At 38.3% G+C, this 21,749-nt stretch overlaps 2 protein-coding genes across 6 annotated transcripts in view; one reads left to right on the top strand and one right to left on the bottom strand.

Annotated features, from left to right (window-relative positions):
* Positions 1-3,968, top strand: part of KIF2A (kinesin family member 2A) — a 68,492-nt gene extending 64,524 nt beyond the window's left edge. For all 4 annotated transcript variants that reach the window (XM_025270492.2, XM_025270491.2, XM_025270494.2 and 1 more), the window contains 2 exons: positions 14-149; positions 2,250-3,968. In XM_025270492.2, coding sequence (XP_025126277.1) covers positions 14-149; positions 2,250-2,335 — 222 coding nt within the window. In that variant the 3' untranslated portion in view covers positions 2,336-3,968. The remainder of the gene's footprint in view (positions 1-13; positions 150-2,249) is intronic.
* A 1,427-nt stretch (positions 3,969-5,395) lies between these two features.
* Positions 5,396-15,753, bottom strand: DIMT1 (DIM1 rRNA methyltransferase and ribosome maturation factor). Of its 2 annotated transcripts, XM_006059342.4 has the most exons (12): positions 15,465-15,753; positions 15,042-15,115; positions 13,705-13,791; positions 11,943-12,004; positions 11,765-11,858; positions 11,627-11,676; positions 10,739-10,862; positions 10,204-10,296; positions 9,310-9,374; positions 8,653-8,716; positions 7,406-7,512; positions 5,396-5,927 (listed from the first exon to the last, which is right to left on the bottom strand). In XM_006059342.4, exons 1-12 carry the CDS (start codon positions 15,541-15,543, stop codon positions 5,885-5,887), a joined length of 942 nt encoding a protein of 313 aa, XP_006059404.1. In that variant the 5' UTR covers positions 15,544-15,753; the 3' UTR covers positions 5,396-5,884. The 2 variants fall into 2 exon arrangements, with proteins under 2 accessions (XP_006059404.1, XP_025126280.1); XM_025270495.3 differs by lacking the exon at positions 15,042-15,115 and having other exon boundaries at positions 15,465-15,750.
* Between the last annotated feature and the right edge of the window lie 5,996 nt (positions 15,754-21,749).

The raw sequence follows: 21,749 nt of genomic DNA, 5'->3' as shown, positions 1-21,749 counted from the left end.
GGGGTCATTTTAGGAATCTATCCGATGGTTAGAAGATGAAAAGGCTCTCCTCGAGATGACTGAAGAAGTAGACTATGATGTGGATTCATACGCCACGCAACTTGAAGCTATTCTTGAGCAAAAAATAGACATTTTAACTGAACTGCGGGGTAATTGTTTTCATTTTATCATTTGAAGTCTGCCTAATATTTGTATGTAATTAGTGGGAGGATTTCATATTGTAAAAAGACATCTGAGGTGAAAATTATGGGCACGTTTAGCATCTTTCTAGAGTTATAAAGACCAACCCACCATTCCATTGTTTTTTTTTCCTGAAAATGAAAGATGAAATATTTTAAGTGCTGTCTAGTCATCTTTTTTGTTTTCGTCTTTGGAGAAGATAGACATCTTATGATTAAAGAGGGAAAATACATTTTAACAAGTTTTTAAGTTTTATATACCCATGCAGAGCTTTGGTAGGCCAATTCTTTTCAGTATTATTTTCCTTGGTTTAGATCTATTCCAGGTCATCTTTCTATCACCTCCTACCTGCATCTCCTTTCTGTGCATATTTTGTCATGATTTTCCTTTGAACTCTTGTTTTAGAAAATGAAGGGGGAAAGGTTCCAAACAGCTACTCTTTCTGCTTTGCTTATGAAGGGAAGCATGTGGCTTACCAAATGCCATGTCTTCTTTCTTGGCTTTTTAGTTAGCTTATCTGTGCCACTTCAGATAAGCACATATTATATGTGCTGATTTCTTAGGCTTTGGCAAATTAGCTGTCTTCATTTATATGCAAGTAGGCTTCTTTGTGTGTACATGCAGTGCAACATGAAACTTGACTGAAGTTGCTAGATTTTTTAGCACAAAACAAGCTGCTTAATTTTTTAAACTAGGTTCTTTGTAAAGTTAGTTATTTGAAATTATATCCTACAGAGTCAGCAGTGACCATTTTGCCAATTTAGAATTGTTTGTGCAGATGTAGGGTTTCTAACATTGGCTGTTTTTCACGTTCTTCATATTCAAGCCTTGATTTAACGTGTTTTGATCATTTTTCTAATCTGGCATAATGCATAAGCAGCTTTCTGTATGCATTTTATTCAGGAGACAGATCACAATGTATCCTTATTTTTTTTCAATGCAAGATGTAAATTTCAACTTAGTTCCCTTCCTTTTCTCAGGATTCATGTAAATATTAAGTATATCCAAACTTTGAAGAAACTACTACCTAAATATTGTATAATTCAGTCCTTAGGAAAAAAAAATGACCAAATATAATTTTGATATTAATATAAATTTGAGAGCTATAGCAGGCATCAGATCCAGAAGTCCTTATACTCCTTTCTAAATTTCAGAAAAAAATCAACTTTTTAAACATCACTGTACTTAGGAAGAGGGGAAAGCAATCAAGATTCCAGCACTGTGTCTTTCTTTTTTTTTTGAAAGCCATAATCTGCACTATTAACACATTTTCAGTTTGGAAGCTATTGGAAGGCACCATCTCCTGTGTGGTGTGCAGGGCTTACAGCTGCCCTTGGTCTGCACTGACTGGGTGGCAGTAGCGCCTCCCCAGGACGACAGTGAAAAGTGTCTGTAGGCGGCACCAGTGTCCCCGGGAGGGGAGCAGAAAGCACCCCAGTCGAGAACCACCGCTGTAGAAAGATTTCTCATCTTCACACAGCTGACAGTTACTTGCCTCTTCCAATTTTTACTTACCTATTTCTTACTCTTATGTGACTCTGAATCAGTACATGATAGAACAGACAGTAAGACAGAACTGTAAGACCAAGAAATGTATATTCTGTAATCTCCCTTCTTCATCGTACCTTTTGTAATCCCCGATAAGGAAAAAGTAACATGTCTTAAAAATTCAAGTGAACTTGAAATTTCATAGCTTAAAAAGGTAAAATAGGAATTGAAAGTAGACATTTTCTAATATTCTGAGAATAACTATTTTACATACATTCCTTTTTATACTGTAAAAAGGAATTCAAAGAAATTAAAATTGAACACCGTAAAATAGGCCAAATAGAACAGAAATCCGTTATGAAGAGAACAACAACAAAAAAAACCCACAAGCATTTCTCAGAATCTGTGAATCTGTTGCTATACCTGAGCACTATGTTTATTAGTTCTGAGTTTCTGGACCACAAAGAACAAAAGGAAAAACCCTGAGTTGACATTGTAAGAGATGACTTGATAGGATGCATAAAATTATGTACTGTATCACATGTAATGCAAAACTTATTTTCTTCTTTTCTTTTTCCAAGATAAAGTGAAATCTTTTCGTGCAGCTCTGCAAGAAGAAGAACAGGCCAGCAAGCAAATCAACCCGAAGAGACCCCGTGCCCTTTAAATCAGCATTTGCTGCTAAAGGATCCCCAGAACCCTCGCTACTGTAACATAACAATGGTTCAGCTGTAAGGGCCATTTGAAAGTTTGAAATCTTAAGTGTCTGTGGAAAATGTCTTGTCCCTTCACCTGAATGACATTTCAATTTTGTGAAACACTCTTCCTGTCTACAAGATGCTTCTAGTCAGGAGGCACAACCAAGATTTGGGAATAGTGAAGCATTTTGTTTCATTTACCCAGATAGTGAGTTACTTTTGGAGATCCTTGCCAATTTTATTTTCTATATGATGAAGTAAGATTGTGGACTTGATCCAGAGGTGAATAGTAAGGGGAAGCCACAGCATTTCCTTTCAACTCAGTTCAGTTTTCTTAGCAAGACTGAGCAGTTTTAAGTCCTTTGCGTGCATGCATACCTCATCAGTGATTGTACATACCTTGCCCACTTCTAGAAACAGCTGTGCTCCCCTCTTCCTGCTTTGTGCCTTGACTAAGGCTATTGACCCTAAATTTCTGAAGCACAGCCAAGATAAATTACATTCCTTATTTGTCATTGTAAATTACCTTTATTGTGTGTACATTTTTACTGTAATTGAGACTTTTTTTTGTGTGTGACTAGTTAATTTTGCAGGATGTGCCATATCATTGAATGGAACTAAAGTCTGTGACAGTGGACATAGCTGCTGGACCATTCCATCTTATATGTAAAAAAATCTGGAATTATGATTTTAAAACCATATAACATGTGGTTATAATTTTCTTAGCATTTTCTTTGTAAAGAACTAAAATATAAACTAGTTGGTGTATAATAAAAAGTAATGAAATTCTGAAAAGAGTTTTATCTTAGGATAATACATATATACGCAGTGTGTGTTCCAGTGTGGTATTAACAAGACTAATAGTGCAATTTGATCTTTACCAATACCATTACTTAAGTTGAAGTGTCCATTAGCACCCCAAAATGTACTTTTTAAATGGTACAGTTAAAGGAAATTGGCTTCTGATGCATGAATATGTACATGTACATTGAAGGTAGTCCATAATAGAACTGTTAGGTTTAAGTCAAGTGTAGACAGTACATAACTTATGTTGAAAAAGAATTTAAGCTAAAAAAGAGTTGACTTCGCCATAAAAGGCAGATCTAATGCAAGCTCCACCCATTACCTAATGGTTGATGTTTCACCACTACTTGGCGAGAACCACCAAATTCTCACCAATCAGTTCATGTAGGGCATGCTACTTTTTAAATGGTGGCACTTATTTTTACAGATTGCTAGTCCAAGGAAGAAAACTGGCCACTTTTCATGTAAATATTTTGTTAGAAGATTTATATCTCTCTCTAGGAGTTTTCCCTCGGTTCCCAGCATAGTGTCTAGGAGTACATTAACAAAAAGTCTCCCAGGGATATCTTGTTTTGATTTACTCTAGGGAACTACCAGCGTATTCCTGTGGGCTAAAGGGAAGCTATGAACAGAGAGTCATATGAGCCAGACTCCCTACTTCACTGTCCATAGAATTCAAAGGGTAGTTATGGGAAATCCTAACACCATGGTGAAAAGCTCCTCTGTAAACTTGAAATCTAGTACAAATGTAGATTTTCACAGTGTGCTTATTATTAATAAATTAAATCTGTGTAATGAGTTTTAGAGACAATTTACTTCAATACAATCACCTTTGTTTTGGAAGGAACTCAGGTTTTCTTGCAGCTGTGAGATATGTTCTACTTGTGTTTATTTCAAGGAAAAGAGGAAGAATGGAGAACTGTTAGTATTGACCTTACAGAGGCTTTTTAAAAATGTAGTTTCTGAGCCTAACCAACCTTCAAAGGGCATAAAGATACGTGAATTTACTCATTTTAAGCACAACAGACTAGTCTTAATTTATTAAATTAAAAGGGTACTGTATCTGTGGAAGGTCTCCTGAAATTGAAATACACTGCCTTATACTGTAAAGGCTTCATTCTGAATAGCATTCAAGGTATATTAAACATTAGTACCAGAAAGGATCTTGGTAGTATAATCCATTCTTTCTGTTTTACAGATAGGGAAATCTAAAGGTTATAAAAGGGACTAAAACTCGGCAAGCAATTCATAGGAGGACAGGGAAATAAGAGGGAAAGCTGAATTAAATCTTTAAAGATAGAGATGGTACAAGTAAACTTTGCTAAGTAGTTTTGTGTGATTTTAAAAAACCTGCTCTTAAGCTTATGTAGTATTTATGTACAAAAGTGGCTTTATGCAGTTGTTGTCTAAAGAATGACTTACATTTTTTGGATCTGGATTAAACGTTCTTTCCTTTCTCAGACTTGAAAACTGATATCCCTATTAATAATTATTTAAAATTAACTAAAAATGTACTTTATTTTAGTTATATAGGAATGTTTTAATATATAACTTTGAGGCCAGATTTCTAAAAAATCTGTTTAGGCAAACAACCTAGCTTTCCTTCTAGGTTCACTCGCTGTATGGACCCCTGTTAAAGTAATCTGGAGACATTCCTTCTATTAAACTAGGTATAAAGAAAACCTAATGTCACTGAAAATATTTTAATTAATTTCCGTATATAAATAAAATAGTCAGCTACTATAATTCTTTGTTAAAGGGCATTTACAATATTGAATATAATATTGATAATGATTTAAACACTGTAGCTAATTTAGACTTATTTATGACATCTATTGAAATTTTTAATTACCCAGAAGTCATGAATCCTGGGAACCTGTGGTTGTGGCAGAATGGCTGGTTGGGTTGGTTGGTTTTGAAATTGAAGAGCAGAGATTTTAACTTTAAAGTCAGTTTTGATTTATAAAACTCTTTGAAATTTTAAGTCTATGACTTTTTTGTATGAAAAAAAATCATACAGTCTTATAATTCATTTTATTCTAGTTGAGATGCTCATTTTCAAGGAATGCCTAGAAGTAATATATGCCTGGCACCATGCGGTGGCGGTAGCAGGCTCGAGCTTACCTAAAACCCTGATGCAGCCTGTTAACACTACAGGATTGCTAGAGGGATAGGCAGTGATAGAAACTGTACGGGAAAACACAGAAAGAATTCGAGACGCAAAATAACATTTTAAGACAACTGCTTTACTGTACACATGAATAACAAGAAGAAATGGTATGGGGGATATGTGACTAAATTAAACATTTCAACTTTTTTATGACTTGAAGGACAAAGGCCTAAAGAGTTAAAGCCTAAAAGAGGTTCTCACAATAATATATAACACAGAAAATAAAAGGGTACCATCTTTATACAGTTAGAAATAAGTTGAAGTGTTAAGTTGTGCGTATCTGCGGCTCTTGAAGATTATTATCACCCTGCCTTGTATTATATATTAAACCAAAACAAACAAACGAGCAAAAAACAAAGAAACCTTGGACACTTAGAACTGACTTACTTTCTTAAAAATTCAGAGAACTAAATGGTGACAGTCGTAGTCCATCAAAAGCAGTCAGGCACATAGTGTCCAAGCATAGTTCATTTTCTCCAACTATTAAGAACATATAATTCCACTTTTTTTCCTTGAGCTTGAAAAACTTCTCTTTTCCAGATACCTAAGAAAAATGGATACCTTCTGCATTGAATCCATGTAGCAATCTGAAAAAAAGAAACCAAGTGGGATGGTATTGAAATGCTAGTTTGTAGTAAGTAACAACACGTACACAGTCCCTGTACCATGAGTTCTAAAACACAAATACTCCTAAGATGTCAGTAAAGAAACTTTATTCTTCAATTAAGTTTATGAGATGTATATTGGTTAAAGCCACCTCATTTTGGTGCCTCTCCTGTCGTAGCCTATATGTCTTAAGGCATGATGAATTTAACTAAAATAATCTTAGACCTACACTAACCCTGGCCTAAGAGCACATTGGTACTTGTTCCATTTCAACCTGGTAGTGAATGCAAAGCTGTTTGGAATTAAGAGACAGGAGAGAGATGAATGGCTAATCTCATGTGTCCTTTCTTGCTCTCTGAGCTCAGTTATTCAGACTCAAATACTTACTTCTCTCTGGATACCTATGTACTTATCAGATCACTGTTTTAGTAAGCTGCATGTTTAGTAATCTTGCAGAAAATTAATAAGAATGAAGGAAAATAAGATGAAATATTTCTATTTAGACCTGCCTGAGATTATTTTCAGGATGGCCCATAAGAACCGACAGGATGGGTTAAGGTATCTAAAGATGGGTACTTATGGATAATGTTCAACTCCTGGCATTAACATCTAATGGAGACAGGAGTACTGCTCACCTGCCAATAAAATATGTGTCATTTGTCTCAGTTACATACAACTGTGTTTCCAGCATAAAAAAGTAAACCAGTGACTTTTATATCAATCTACCCTCTGTTTTTCAGCCTCTAGATCATGGAAGCTTTAAAAATGAATTGGTTAAAGAGACAAAAATTTATGGTCTTTTAGTTAGGAAATCAAAGTGTTAGTGATTAAAAACAATGAATGCAGGTCAATTATTACCTGACTATTTGACACCTTACTCTGCTTTTTTAAGATTTACTTGCTTAATCGAAGGAAAACAAATTTTGCTCTATATTGCCCAGTTACTTACGACACCATTCTTTCTTTCTTACTTCGGGTGTATAGAACTTGTCTCAGTCCATGAAATAAGTTACTGAACCAGTTAGAAATGATAACCATATATGATTGTAACTAATATTATTTCATACTTTAAAGCTATTCTCAGTAAAGAAGATCCAACTATATGTATTGTGATTCTTCTACCTGAAAGGCTACTTTGAAGAGACAAACTATTAAAACTATGAATGGGAGTTGGGGGAGGGGGCTGGAAGGGAGAAGCACACACACCATAACTCACACTGTCACAGAGGTTATCTCCAGGCTTGGACTGTTCTTCACGTACTGTTCTTACAGAAAATGCATTCTGCTGCAGCTAACTAGCCTCCATCTTCTACACCAAATAACTATTCCATGCCATGGAAGTGCTATGCAATAACTCCCAGGTAGCACCTTATAACCGCTTAAAAGCCTTTAAATCTCTAAATATGAAGGTGTCACAGTAAAGAAATGTAAACATGTAGTAAAAGGAAAATGTAGTTACCTGATGAAATCATCTATGTCCATGGAACGGGCCCGCTTGTCACTAAAACCTGTGCTGGTTAGGATTTGCTGTATTTTATCTGCTATGCTGAAATCTTCTGGTATTATCTATCAATACAAGATGCAGAATAAATGAACAACATATCTTTAATGAAGTCACCTTGACTCTTTTTTTTGTTTTTCACTAAGTCATAAACAGTCACCTTATCTCTTCCTGATAGTTTTGGAAAGCCTATCTGTGTCAATAAGACTTGCATCTCTTAATTCATTAAGTGGTTGATGTTCAGCACATACCAAGTATTCATCATGTATACTGCCCTTTTTCTTCTTAGAAATTCTGAAATAGTTATGTTTCAGGCTTTGCAAAGTACTTCATAACATAATTAAAGCTGTAAACTAGATTTTACAGCAGTTGTTAATATCTTTGAAAATTAACATTTTCTTAGCACAAATTTCATTAGCTAGCTAGTTTTTCCTCAAAGATAGCCTCTCTAACCCTTGAGAATGCCTCACACTTCACATCTTCCATCCAAAAACTTCTTAATCCAATTTAGTATTTCCTATGTAGGTAGTTGTTCAGAGACTGTATTCATAAAATGGAGGTAGCTACGCTACCGCTACATTAAACCACGTAAGAGCTGAATGAGAAAAGGAAAATTTGCTTTTATCTGCCACTCTGTTTAGATTGGAAAACTAAAAAATTATCAAACATCACAGTCATATATAGATGTCTGTGTGTTCACACAACTCAAGAAAATGTTGCACAGATAATGGTAGGAGACATGAGGTTCACAACCAGAACTTGCCATTTATCCCTTACTTTATTCTAATTATTTCAATTTCTGGGTATTAAAAAAAAGGCACTGAGAAAATGGTAACTTTAAATTTGTAATTTCTATAAGAGCAACAAGCAAGAAGGGATGGCCCCAATTCAAAAGCTAGCAAATACCTTTAAGCTGAGTAAGTTATACATGGTTAAAATTTGGGAGAAAATTATGACTCAACTGAATCTTTTTATAGCCAAAAGAAAAAAAAGGACAGAGTATTCAAGGCTGCTCATTCTACAAAGTATACAGCAGCACTGACCTATTAAAGAGCTGACGTTCTCCTGTTAGTTAGACATGACATACTGTCTTTTAAGGGTCCTATGAAATGTTCAGAATTAAGAGTTTTGTAATATATGAAACAGTAGGAAATGGACATTTTAAAACACAACAAATTATTGAAACAACAACATTCTGTGCTTACAATATTATGGACCGAACAGTGAATTCTGTAGTTTTTCTCCAATAGCTGTTGCACTGCACTTGACCTATAAAGAAATGATGTCACTCGTATTCCAAACAGATTATAAATAGAAATTTCCTTTACTATAAGATGAAGCCTGTGCTCCACATGGTGAAATTAAAGAACTAAAAAAGGTTGAATATTTAAACTTCTGAAATCACAACTACTAATATTTAAACCTAATACACATCTTAAGGAAGTTTTATATTACAAAAAAACATCATCTCAAAAATTAGTTTTTTCATTGTGGCTTTCACCATTTTTTTTACCTTGGGTTCCAAATCGCTATTCTATTTTCCAAGTTAAAATGCCATGAATCTTTCCAAAGCGTGGAAGGGGCCCATCTGTCACCTCGTTTTTCCAAGGAAAAGCAGATGGGGGTATGGTTTTTGGGTTTTTCCCATTTCTCAAAAAAACAAACCCGATCTAATTCCCAAATCCAGGAACTTTTCATTAAAATCTCCTGCCTCCCAAAGTACAAAATTAAAAGTGTGTCTGGACATGGATCATGTGTATGCTTTAGGGTAATACTGTTCAGGAAAATGACCAAATTTTAGCGCTTAGCACAGTATCTGAAGCATTGATCCCTCATATATCATAAATTAGTAAAATACTTACTTAAATGCAGCAGACAGTGTCTTGTTTTTCCTAACAAAGGTGATCCTTACTAGGCCATCCCATTCCTGAAACAGTAGATGGTATTTTCTTAGAAAATATTAAGCCCCACTGATACCTAGTAGGTACAATTTTATCTTACTATATAAAACTAAAAGCCTTCTGAAGTGATAAAAATGTTCTATATCTTGATGTGTCTGGTTCATATATACAAAAGTAAGATCTATACTTTTCACACTTTTGTGCACCTCATTGACTATTATACCCTCAATTTTAAAAATAGAAAACATTTGTGCCACATTGGAACAAAGAACATTGCATTTATTTAACTCTAAGTATCGTTTTCAAAAGAACATGACTCAAAACAGACATGATTTAGAATACAACCTGTGTAATACACCTAGCTAAACCTTGTAGGAATAGCTGACAACCACACCACCGCCACCAGCTACTGACCATATAAGCATGTTTTTATCCAATGTGATTGCAGTGAGGTTTTACATCAAGTCATGTGGCTTTCTTCTCTTTTTAAATGGCAAAAATTAGAATTCTGATTAAACAGTGTTACCCATACTATTACTTTTAACACAACTATTTTCATTTTATCTTGTTTCCCATGTCTTATTCAAATAGATACATGTTTTCTGTAGATATAATCTTCAGCAAACTGCAATGGTATTCTAGTCTTTATCTTTTGCAAACATTTTCCATGCTCTTTTGAGGTCTTCAACAACTGTGTTGTGTCAAAAAATTCCAAGTACTCCATTACAGGATGTATTATAATTAATATTCTCCTATTTAGACATTTAGGTTGACTCATTTTTTTGCTGCTACAGACCCACATCTTCCACCTTGGACTTTTTTTCCTTTTATTGAATGACCCTATTTTAACCTCACCTGAAAATTGATAGGTGGTGGTGGATTCTTAGGTTCTATCCTTACGACACTGGATTCCACCTTGGGTGGTGGTCTGAAATTATTCTTTCCAACCTGTTAATCAGAAAATGTTTAAGTAGTCCTCTCAAAAACAACTTTAAATAGTAATCAGGACTTCCCTGGTGGTGCACTGGATAAGTGCCAATGCAGGGAACACTGGTTCAATCCCTGGTCCGGAAAGATTCCACGTGCCAAGGAGCAACTAAACCCGCAAGCCACAGCTACTGAGCTGGCATGCTGTGACTACTGAAGCCCACACGCCTAGAGCTTACGCTCTGCAACAAGAGAGGCCACTGCAATGAGAAGCCTGTGCACCGCGATAAAGAGCAGCCCCCGCTCGCCACGACTAGAGAAAGCCCGCACAAAGCAACAAAGACTCGCTGCAGCCAAAAATAAATTTTTTTTAAAAAATAGTAATCATACATGCTCTTCACAGAAGGCACAGCTAGATGCTCAATGATGAGTTAAGCCCCATTATTTAACAACAGTCACTCACTTTCATTAGATGGTCCACACGTGCTAACAGCTGTGTGTTAATTGACAGTCTGCAGTATAACTTATCTCCAGGTTTTGCAACCAGTCGGAGAGCAAATTCTCTTTGAAACATTAGCACGGCACATCTGAAAAGACAGCAGAAAGGAATAAAAAGAGAAAGGTCATTTTCAACTATAAATGTACTTTAACTTCAATGACTTTTCTTAGGTGGGAAACAGTAAATCAGTAGCTGTGGTTAATAACAATCAGCTGGCCAGAAGGGAGAACAGTTTCAGCCTGAGCCTTATTCCCACAGAATGACCCAGCTACCTTTGTTTTTCATTGTATAATGGTTGTAGCTCTAACCCCTTGTGAACGTAAGCCCTCAATGATCAGATGAGAGAGTATTTCAGGTCAACAAAAGTTTCACGAAACTATAATCACCTGGTTGACATGAAATGAATGCCCTCTGATATATTTATTCCATTCCATGTCATTAAAAAAAAAAAGTGACTGTCATGGCTCATTAAATATATTTTATAACTACTAAGGAGTTTTTGACCTGCAATTTGAAAATCACTGCTACAGAGTGTACTAGAAACCAGTTAGCAGGACACTTCAGAATCTAGACATAAGAAGTTTGACCTGGGCTAACAACAGAAGCCTAAGAAAATATGGAAAGGCCATCTGGTCTCAGAAGCACGACTCAGCCCGCACCTCTCCCAGATAACTAGCAACTGCTCAAGAATGTGAGACAGAGAGAGCAGCACACAAACTGATACTTTCTACAAAACAAATTCTCCAGTAGTTTTTCAATTGAGTTAACCTTAACTTTTGGCTATCTGTGTTCATGGCCTAAACTGTAATTTTTCTAAGATTTGACAGTAACTTTAGTCTTCTTGTCACAAACCTGAAAAAAGGTCGGTGCAGCAACAGCTTGAAGACAAAAGGAGAAGAGATCTGGAAAAGAATTAACTGGTTATTTCTGGGAAAGACCCACCAGAGAACCATTTAGTAAATATAATGTTCCTACATTTGGAAAACATACCTGATAAGGCAAATTTGCCACACAAGCATCAAAGAATGGCAGATCTGCTTTTAACACATCACCCACCATTACTTGAAGTTTGCTGGCCAGAGGCCTGATAATAAAAAAAAAAAAGCAATTAAAAAGAACATCGTTTCACGAGATTGAAATGTACTTTAATTCTATTATGTATACTCACGTGCCCTGAACTCTTTTGTGAAGTTCAGCTACTAGCCTTGGGTCAAGTTCACAAGCAATTACCTAAATTAAAAAAAATTTTTTTTGTAGGTTAATTATGGAGAATAAATCTTTTCCTGTTAACTCAATAGGAACTTACATTATTTAAATGAATTAAAATTCTTTTCCCAATTCCACCATCATTATTCTTCAATTGTACTCTACCAGTATATTTTAAAGAACTTACCTGAAGAGAATTTAATGAAGAGATGATTTTACAAAATGCGGCAAGGGGGTTAAAGGAACAACAAAAAACATCACCCAGAAAAGTAAGCAACCAGACTACATGACCGTTCTACCCAAATACTTCACAGGATTACTGTGCTCATATGGCTCCATGCTTTGTAATTCAAGTGATGATGAAAAAAAATACACAATATGTCTTTGCAGTAAATGTTCTTTAGAAGCATACAAAGCAACTGCTCTGGAATGAGTAGATCACTTCTCTCACCTACTAAGATCCAGAGCAGATAGCATAATTTCTCAAGTAAATGAAAAGGGATACCAGATAGGCTGAAATTTTATTTCAGTATAAGCTGAGGTTTTGCTGACTTCCAGAAAGACTCTGTCTACAAAGCAGAGATATGTGAGGTTTAGTCTGTTTAGCTCCCAGATCCATTCTCCAGCTTTGCTGTGCCTGTAGGGTAATATAGTCCAGCTCCCTCGCCCTTTGACTTCTTGTTGGGCCAGGCTAATGGAAGGCATTACTGGATCCAAGGGGTGGGGTTGAGTACTTCCTAATGCCTGCGCCTGCCTTGCACAAGTTCTGGCAGCGGCCGTGTTTGGCTATGAGTGGTCCCTGTCCCTGCTCTTTCTGGGCTCCAGTAACACATTTCCCTCCTCTTGTCCCTTGAGGTTGCTCGATGGTAACTGTTTCCTGCTGTTGATAGTCCCTAGGTTTTTCACTAACTGTTTACTGGTTCCCTTAACATTCCCACATCTTGTCAATGGTCTCTTCACTGAACTCTCTTCAGATAAGTTCTTTGTTGCCTACATCCATCAGAAGACACAGCAATGATCCGATGTAACTGGAACTGGATCCACCAAGAGACAAAGAAGGCACCAGCAGCAGCCAGGTGACACTCCAGTCTCAGAGGCCTGTGCTAGCTCTCCTCCAGAGTTCTAAGTCCAATAACTCCAGTCCCCTTGCTTTGTTCCCCTGAGCCGAGAGGTGGTAGCTGCTCTTTGTAATTCTACTCTTGGGTTAACCTCAGTGTTTTATTCTCTTGGTCCTCTAACAACCATGTAACCAATTCCCTGTATTGAAGTATCCAATGTCATTTGTTTTCCTGATTGATATACCCATATTTTTTTCTTTTAATCCATTAAAAAAAATTGAGACAATTGAAATAAAACATTATATTAGTTTCAGGTATACAACACAATGATTTGATATATATAACATTCATGACCACATAATTACAATTTTTTTTCTTGTCACGAGACTTTACTCTTTGCCAACCTTCAAATATACTACAGTGTTGTTAACTAGAGTCATGATGATGTCCATTACATCCCCAGACATATTTATTTTATCCTGGAAATTGGTACCTTTTGACTCACTTCACCCAATTTGCTCATATTTTATAAGATAAAGTATTTCTAGCAAAGGAGCAAGAGTTACTGTTAAAATAACAGCAATTCATTAAAACAGATTTATACTTGTAAACCACCTGAGCTTACTCACATGATACCTGATACCAAACACTAAATCCTCTCTTTACCTTTTTTGCCTTTTCCAGCAACTTTACAGTCATATTGCCAGTTCCAGGTCCAACCTCCAGCACCACATCAGTTGGTCGTAAGGCAGCCTACAAGCAAGCACAACTACTTTAGCTTTACAGGCACATCTGAACACATAATTTAATTTACATCAGAATATCTTTACTCAAAAGTGCACAGTTAGGAGATCTTATTCTGACTTCATTTTTAGGAGATTACTTCATGACCTATGTTTAAAAAAATTATCTCATTAACATTAGGCGCAAGTGGAAACTGAACAGTCCTCCTAACTTGGGGTAATAGGAGTCAGAGACGTAGGAACAGCAGACAGCAGTTCTAAGAGTGGCATTCTCCTTCCTATCTTTGAAATGATTCCAACAGCACCTTGTTACCAACACTATTATCACTAGGTTCAAAAAGGAAGGACCAAAATGATGAACCATAGCATGTTGTACTGGTATTTCTCAATTCCACATCCATGTATGGTTTCAGGGGTGCAGAAGGATCCAGAAATTGTGCACAAAAATTAATGTCAGTCCAGTGGTTAGGACTCCATGCTTCCTCTGCAGGGGGCCAGGGGTTAGATACTTAGTGTGGAAACTAAGATCCCACAACCCTCAACATGTGGCAAAAAAAAAAAAAAAGTATATGTATGCACATAGCTGGAGTATTCTGAGTCCGTAACTTTCATCAGATGCTCAAAGGAATTCATGAGTCAAAAAGGTTAAAAAGCTAGACCAACTCTCATTTTGCATAGGGCACTAAGTTGACATCTCTCACCCTGGTAATGTCCTTTCTACAGCTCCAGGATACTTCCTTTGCAACCATGAAAGTAATCTCACCACCTATTGTTTCATGTCCTAGCTCCCAATCATTCAAAACAATAGGAAAACATCAATAACCCATACTGGAAGAATACTCTGAAGAGGTTACATGTGGCATTGGCTTATAACATACAGGTTTCTCTGGGGAACAAACTTCCAAAGGTGTCTGTTTAGATACATTTTTTAGGGTTTGCAGTAAACAAACTAACAGTGATAGATGCTGCCTAGAAAAAGTGGTAATAGAAGAAGAATCTGGAATTGAACAGGTAGAAGTGTCAAGCTAAGAAGTAAATAATCTACAGAAAGATAAAAGAATTTGGAGTCAGAACCCGAGACTCACAGAATAAAGCAAATCATATTGAAGAGAACTTGAGAATCCTACACAATTCTTCAATTCATTCAACAAGTATTTATGCAGCATCTATTTTGTGTCAGGAATCCTTTCTGTGCTTAGATATTCCTAAAATTAAAATCAATAACCCAGTAACTCTCTCCCTCTCCTCTTCCAAACCCACCTTATCGATAATGCTGTTAACAATTAGAGGATTTTTCAAAATATGCTGCCCAATCCCCGTGTTGAACATGAGTCCTGAAATAAAACATGAAATAGCCTTAATTTCCCAACTTAAAAACATTAGACCGTCCCAGAGAAGAAAACAGGATAGCTAGGGGACGATATCTGCGCCAGCTAGGGGCGCCAAACGTCACGCTAAGAAGCCTGGATGACAGACTTTTAAGTCCACCCCTTCCGTGAAAGAAAGTCAGAGGCGGCGCGCGGGGCCTGCGCTCGTCGCTCGGGGAAACCCGGGACTCCCGCGCTCCCGGAGCGCTGGGCCGCCCGGTCTCACTGTCCCCGCCAGAACTCCGCTCTTGTCCCGACTCGGTCCTACCGGAAGTCCCAACCCAAGGGATCCCAGCTCTCTCGCGGCTGTCCCCACCTCCGGCGCTCTTCAGCTGCCCGCGTTGTTGTTGCCGCTCGCGGCGGCGGCCGCTAGCCGCTGATTTGATCTTCGGCATCTCTGCAGGCAGAGAGCTCACAGGCCAGGGAAGTCAAGAAGGACCCGAACCGGCAACCTCTAGTCTCCGCACCACGTGGGAATCACCGGCCCGCACCACCAGCACCCTATCGGGCCACGTACGGGTGAGGCGAAAACACGCCCCTTGGTTTGCTCCGGGGTCCGCCCCCAGAAAGAGGGAGGGCCTTTGGAGCCCGATGGCCGCCGGAAATAAGCTCGGCCGCTCGGGAAGCCTAACCTCGGAAGCCTACAGATCCCAGAAGACACCGCGCTGCCGATTCTGGCAATTTGGATTGGCTAGTTTAGAATCAGGGGCGGGGCCTTGCTCCTACACGCACCAAGCTGGTTAAATAGGTTTGGGTGTGAGACCTCAAGGAAGTGGAGGAAGCTTAAGTTACATAATGCAGTTAAGCTTGCGGATGCTTTATCAGGCTAGGTTGTTGAATCTCTCAAATCCGAAGAAAATTTATGTCATGTATTTCTCTCGTATATCCCAACCAATCGTGGGTGAGGATCCCAGGAGCTTGGGAAGAGGAGCTTGCTCCTCTAGCGGGAGTGAATTCTCCGCTGCTTGTGTTACGGAAAGTAATTCTGAAAATGTAATTAAGTGTTTAGTTTGACTGGACCTACTGGTGGTTTCGCTTCTTTCTGTGGCAGGTGATTAATTTCCTAAACCTTTCCGTATTGAGCTCTCGCTGTGTTAATTAAAGTGTATTAAACACTGCTGGGTGATGGAAATTCGAAGGTAAATAGGAAACTGACCTCAAAGTTTATTCTATTGAGAGAGTTAGACAAAAAGTCTGAAACTGTAAGTGTGGTCATTGTTACGTATTGGCCCTGACTGAAAGTTACATGAAACAATGTCCATGTCTGTTTTAGCTGTCTGTGTAATGTTTCCGTGTGAACCTTATTTATCTGAAGAAGCAATCTGTTTTTACCAAAGCTGACTTCTTTTCCCTGCATAATTTATTGTGTGCATTCCCTAGCCGTGCTCTTTCTTTGCTGTAATTCTAATTTTGGAAAAAATGTGTATACCCTGTTAGCAATTTCAACTATGTCTTTAATTCCATTGATCATTAAGTTATTCCACAACTCTGGAACGTCTACAGTGTGCCAGGCACTGTGTCAAATGTTAGGAATTTAAAAAATTAACATGAATGACAATTCCTGCTTTTAAAGAACTTTCAAGAGAGGAAGACATGCAAATAATTACAATAATAGCACCATTTACTGATATATCTTTTCACTATTTCAAAGTTCTCTAAAATAGGGGCTTATCATTGTGTTCATAATACAGATGAGGAAACTGAAGAACAAAAATGTTAAATATCTTGCTCAAGATCACACAGTAAATGACAACTGCATCTTGAAACTCGTTCTGTATTCTGAAGACAGTGTGCTCTAAAAGAGGAATGATCTTAGCACTATGGCTAATACTTGAGGTGCCTGGGGAGCATTTTCAAAATAGAATATTTGAGCTGAATCATTAAAGGCCAACCAAAAGTTAGCCAGGGAAAGTTTGAGAATTCAAAGGGAAAGCGCTAAAAAAGACAGTAGGTAAGAGTATTTGAGGAAGAAAAAGAAACTTGGTATAACGGAGAAGTAAACAGGTCATGTAAATGGGAATGTATGGTGAAGGGCCTTGAATGTTACGCCAAGGAGTGATGGTAATCATTGAGAATTCAAAATAACCATTTTGCCCTCTGCTCCTCTGCAGTTGTGAGAACTACTGGAGATCATACAATAGAATGTATCTGAAACATAAATGGGCTCCCCATATATGCTGAATTCTGAGGCCAGCCTGGCCAGCTCTTCATGAATTCACTCTAATCTTCCTCTCCCATTCTCCATGCTGCTGCTGCTGCTGCTAAGTCGCTTCAGTCGTGTCCGACTCTGCGACCCCATAGACAGCAGCCCAGCAGGTTTCCCCATCCCTGGGATTCTCCAGGCAAGAACACTGGAGTGGATTGCCATTTCCTTCTCCAATGCATGAAAGTGAAAAGTGAAAGTGAAGTCGCTCAGTCGTGTCCAACTCCTAGGGACCTCATGGATTGCAGCCTACCAGGCTCCTCCTTCCATGGGATTTTCCAGGCAAGAGTACTGGAGTGGGGTGCCATCACCTTCTCCCCCTATTCTCCATAGGGATCTTCAAATCTTAATTCTTCTCAGGCCTCCTGCCTTACCACCTCCTTAGCTCCTTCTCAGCAGGAGACCTTGCTTTTTACTTGACAGAAAGAGCACAAGATCACCTGCAGCACACTCTCATCTTCCTGGGTCACTGTTCTACCCATGGGGTGGGGAGGGACAGTACAGTGGTGAGCAAAATAAAATGGAGCTTACATTCTAGTGAGGAATGTCAGTGATGATAAGTGTGAAGAAAAGAGTAGAGGAGACAGGGATTGACAGGATGGGAGGGAGACGCTATTTTATGTAGCATGATGGACAGTAAGAATGGAAACCAAATGACACGTTTCTTTAGGAATGAAGTAGCAAGACCCTCCTGAAGGAGGTCACACAGTAAGTCTCATAAAGCTGAATGACTGAGGTGAGTGTGCACATTTAGGTGACCTACAGCCCAAACTGGTGTTTGCTTAGGTATGAACCTTGACTCACCTGTATCTGGAACACTGGGGCATACGTTATGAGCTAACCTTTGTTGTCCCCAAATTCATGCCCTAACTTCTAGTACCTCAGAATCTGACTGTATTTGGATGTAGGACCTTGAAAGAGGTGACTAAGTTAATAACTGACTGACCAGAGTCGTATTGTGTCTTTGTAACACAAACATTTTTGACTGGCGTGTTTCAATATTCACTTACATAACAAACTGCTGGCCACAGAGGTTAGTTTCTGCAAAACTTCCCCCAGTCAATAATGTGTTCAAATGAAACCTTTAGAGTGTGACCTAATCCAGTCTGAATGGTATCCTTATGAAAGGAGGAAATTTGGATACGCATAGACACACCAGGGCTGTGTGCGCACAGAGGAAGAACCATATGAGGACACAGCCAGAAGGCAGGCATCTGCAAGTTAAGAAGACGGCCTCAGGAGGAACCAACCCTGCTAACACCTCAATCTTGGGCTTCTAGCCTCCAGAACTGACAGAAAATGAATTTCTGTTATTTGAGCCACCCAGTCTGTGGTATTTTATTATGGCAACCCTAGCGTACTAATTGGAGAAGGAAATGGCAACCCACTCCAGTATCCTTGCCTGGAGAATCCCAGGGACAGATGAGCCTGGTGGGCTGCCATCTATGGGGTCGCACAGAGTTGGACATGACTGAAGCGACTTAGCAGCATACTAATACCACATGTAATGAAAATTCACATTCCCAAGCTCATGCCTAAACATTATGGATCAGAATACGATTTGGCCTTGGCTAATGCATCTTTAAAAGACCCCCTAGGAGATTCTGATGCACAGTGATGGAAGGCATTCACTGCTTTCTGCACTCAGATAACATAACTGGTTGAGGAATTTCTATAGAAGTGAAAAAGGATGGGAAGGGCTACCCTCATCAGTACAGGGAAAGTGTTCTCCAATTTTTTTCTGTTAGTACCAAGGTAGCATTCAAAGTGGAGAAGGCAATGGCAACCCACTCCAGTACTTTTGCCTGGAAAATCCCATGGACGGAGGAGGCTGGTAGGCTGCAGTCCATGGGGTCGCTAAGAGTCAGACACGACTGAGAGACTTCACTTTCACTTTTCACTTTCATGCATTGGAGAAGGAAATGGCAACCCACTCCAGTACTCTTGCCTGGAGAATCCCAGGGATGGGGAAACCTGCTGGGCTGCTGTCTATGGGGTCGCACAGAGTCGGGCACGACTGAAGTGACTTAGCAGCAGCAGCAGCAGCATTCAAAGTGAGACAATATTGGAAGCAGTGTGGATCCATGAGTACTAGGGAGTGGATGATGCTGAGACATGAGCCACATTAAAGAAATCAGCATGAAGTTATCTTTGCAGCTATGATTGGCTTTGGAATTATAAAAAATAATTTTATGCTTCTCTGCCTCATATTTATATCCTTCGTTAATTAAAAATAATTATTTCAGTTTGGGAGTGCACAATTGAATCATTGCCATTCTTATAGTGTTTTTTAGGTTAACAAAATGTATCTTAACTTGAAAAAGAATTACAATAGTGTTTTCTTTTGTAGAAGATGGTTATTAAATTCACAGCATGCTTGAAATGATAACATTTTTAAGGTGCCAGGAAATATAATGATAAAAATAAAACATTGTGAGCATTTTCTTATATAAATTATATTTCCTTACAGACTTTTAATGTAGTTAAAAGTCATAAAGACATTAAGAATGTTTGAGTTTCATACTTTTAACAGGTTTATTAAGTGAAATACTGTATTTCTTTGAAAAAAAGGAATGTAATTCACCTGCCCAAGATAAAACACAATTAAATTTAACTCTACTTACTATCAAGCTGTTAAATTTTATTAAAACAAAAAAAATATTGTGACATCCAAATCTAAATGCTAAAATGAAGTGCTGCCTTACAAAGTAGGATTTAACTTATGCTGCTGCTACTGCTGCTAAGTCGCTTCAGTCGTGTCTGACTCTGTGTGACCCCAGAGACGGCAGCCCACCAGGCTCCCCCGTCCCTGCAATTCTCCAGGCAAGAACACCAGAGTGGGTTGAAGTAGACTTAATTTCTACTGTGCTGTCTAAATTGTAACAGAAAAATAAGATGAAATTTGGCTGAAAGAAGTAATGTACCTTGAATACTATGACAAAGAGAAAAGAAAGTGAAGTCGCTCATGTTGTGTCTGTCTCTTTGCAACCCCGTGGACAGTAACCTAGCAGACTCCTCCATCCATGGAATTTTCCAGGCAAGAGTACTGGAGTGGGTTGCCATTTTCTTCTCCAGGGGATCTTCCTGTGAATACTATGAGATTCTTAGTATTCTTCTATTACAAATGTTATCATTTTTTCATCTTACTAAAATGCTGTTTAAATTAATATAACTAATGAAGAAAGATGATTTTGGTCTCTGTTTAATACTAGCATGATGAGTCTAAGCATTGTTAGTAAATATCTAATAATTGTTAGTGAAAACCTAATATGTAATCATTGATACCTTCCAAAAGCATCTATGGGATAAATGTTTTCCTATCCTTACTATAAAAATATATATATTCTGTTGCAAAATAAAGCACTTTGAAGCTTTCCAAATACAACAGAAAAATTATTTCACTGAGAATTCTATTCCTGGATTGTAACAGAGCCTATTTTATATTTTTATATTTGTATTTATATATTATGTTTTCATATTGCATTTTATGGGTTTCAAAGTACTTTTCACTCAATTAGATTTTCAGTGAAACCTTGAAAAGTTGTTAGGGCAAGCATACTTATCCTATTTACATACAAAAAAGCTGAGTCTCACAGGGATTAAAGGTGCTTGTGCAAGGTCTTTCATGTAGTTGGTAGCAAAGGTAAGGGTGGAAGGCTGTACCCTTGCCACAGCAGCCTGCCTTTTGTTGCTTCCCTTGTTCTCTGTGATGAATGTTGCCATTACAGTCAATCTGCTGATTAAACATTCGTGGGTACTGAGGACCCAGTGTACTAAGTCATCTTCTCTAAGGGACTTAGTCATTTGCAGATTTTGGTATCCAAGAAGGTTCTCAGAACAACTGTGGTGGAATGGCAGGAAATCAAAGGATACTAAGTCAATATAGATACAAGCTAAATTAATTTATCTCTTTAATAACAGACTATGGGCATCAGAGGGCAGACACACTGAAACCATACTCACTGAAAACTAGTCAATCTAATCACACTAGGACCACAGCCTTGTCTAACTCGAAGAAACTAACCCATGCCGTGTGGGGCCACCCAAGATGGGCGGGTCATGGTGGAGAGGTCTGACAGAATGTGGTCCACTGGAGAAGGGAATGGCAAACCACTTCAGTATTCTTGCCTTGAGAACCCCATGAACAGTATGAAAAGGCAAAATGATAGGATACTGAAAGAGGAATTCCCCAGGTCAGTAGGTGCCCAATATGCTACTGGAGATGAGTGGAGAAATAACTCCAGAAAGAATGAAGGAGTTACAATACCCAGTTGTGGATGTGACTGGTGATAGAAGCAAGGTACTTTGGCCACTTGATGCGAAGAGTTGACTCATTGGAAAAGACTCTGATGCTGGGAGGGATTGGGGGCAGGAGGAGAAGGGGACAAGAGAGGATGA

This window comes from Bubalus bubalis, chromosome 19, assembly GCF_019923935.1.
Source record: "Bubalus bubalis isolate 160015118507 breed Murrah chromosome 19, NDDB_SH_1, whole genome shotgun sequence".
NCBI classification, from domain to species: domain Eukaryota; kingdom Metazoa; phylum Chordata; class Mammalia; order Artiodactyla; family Bovidae; genus Bubalus; species Bubalus bubalis.
This window is presented reverse-complemented; position numbering and strand designations above follow the sequence as displayed.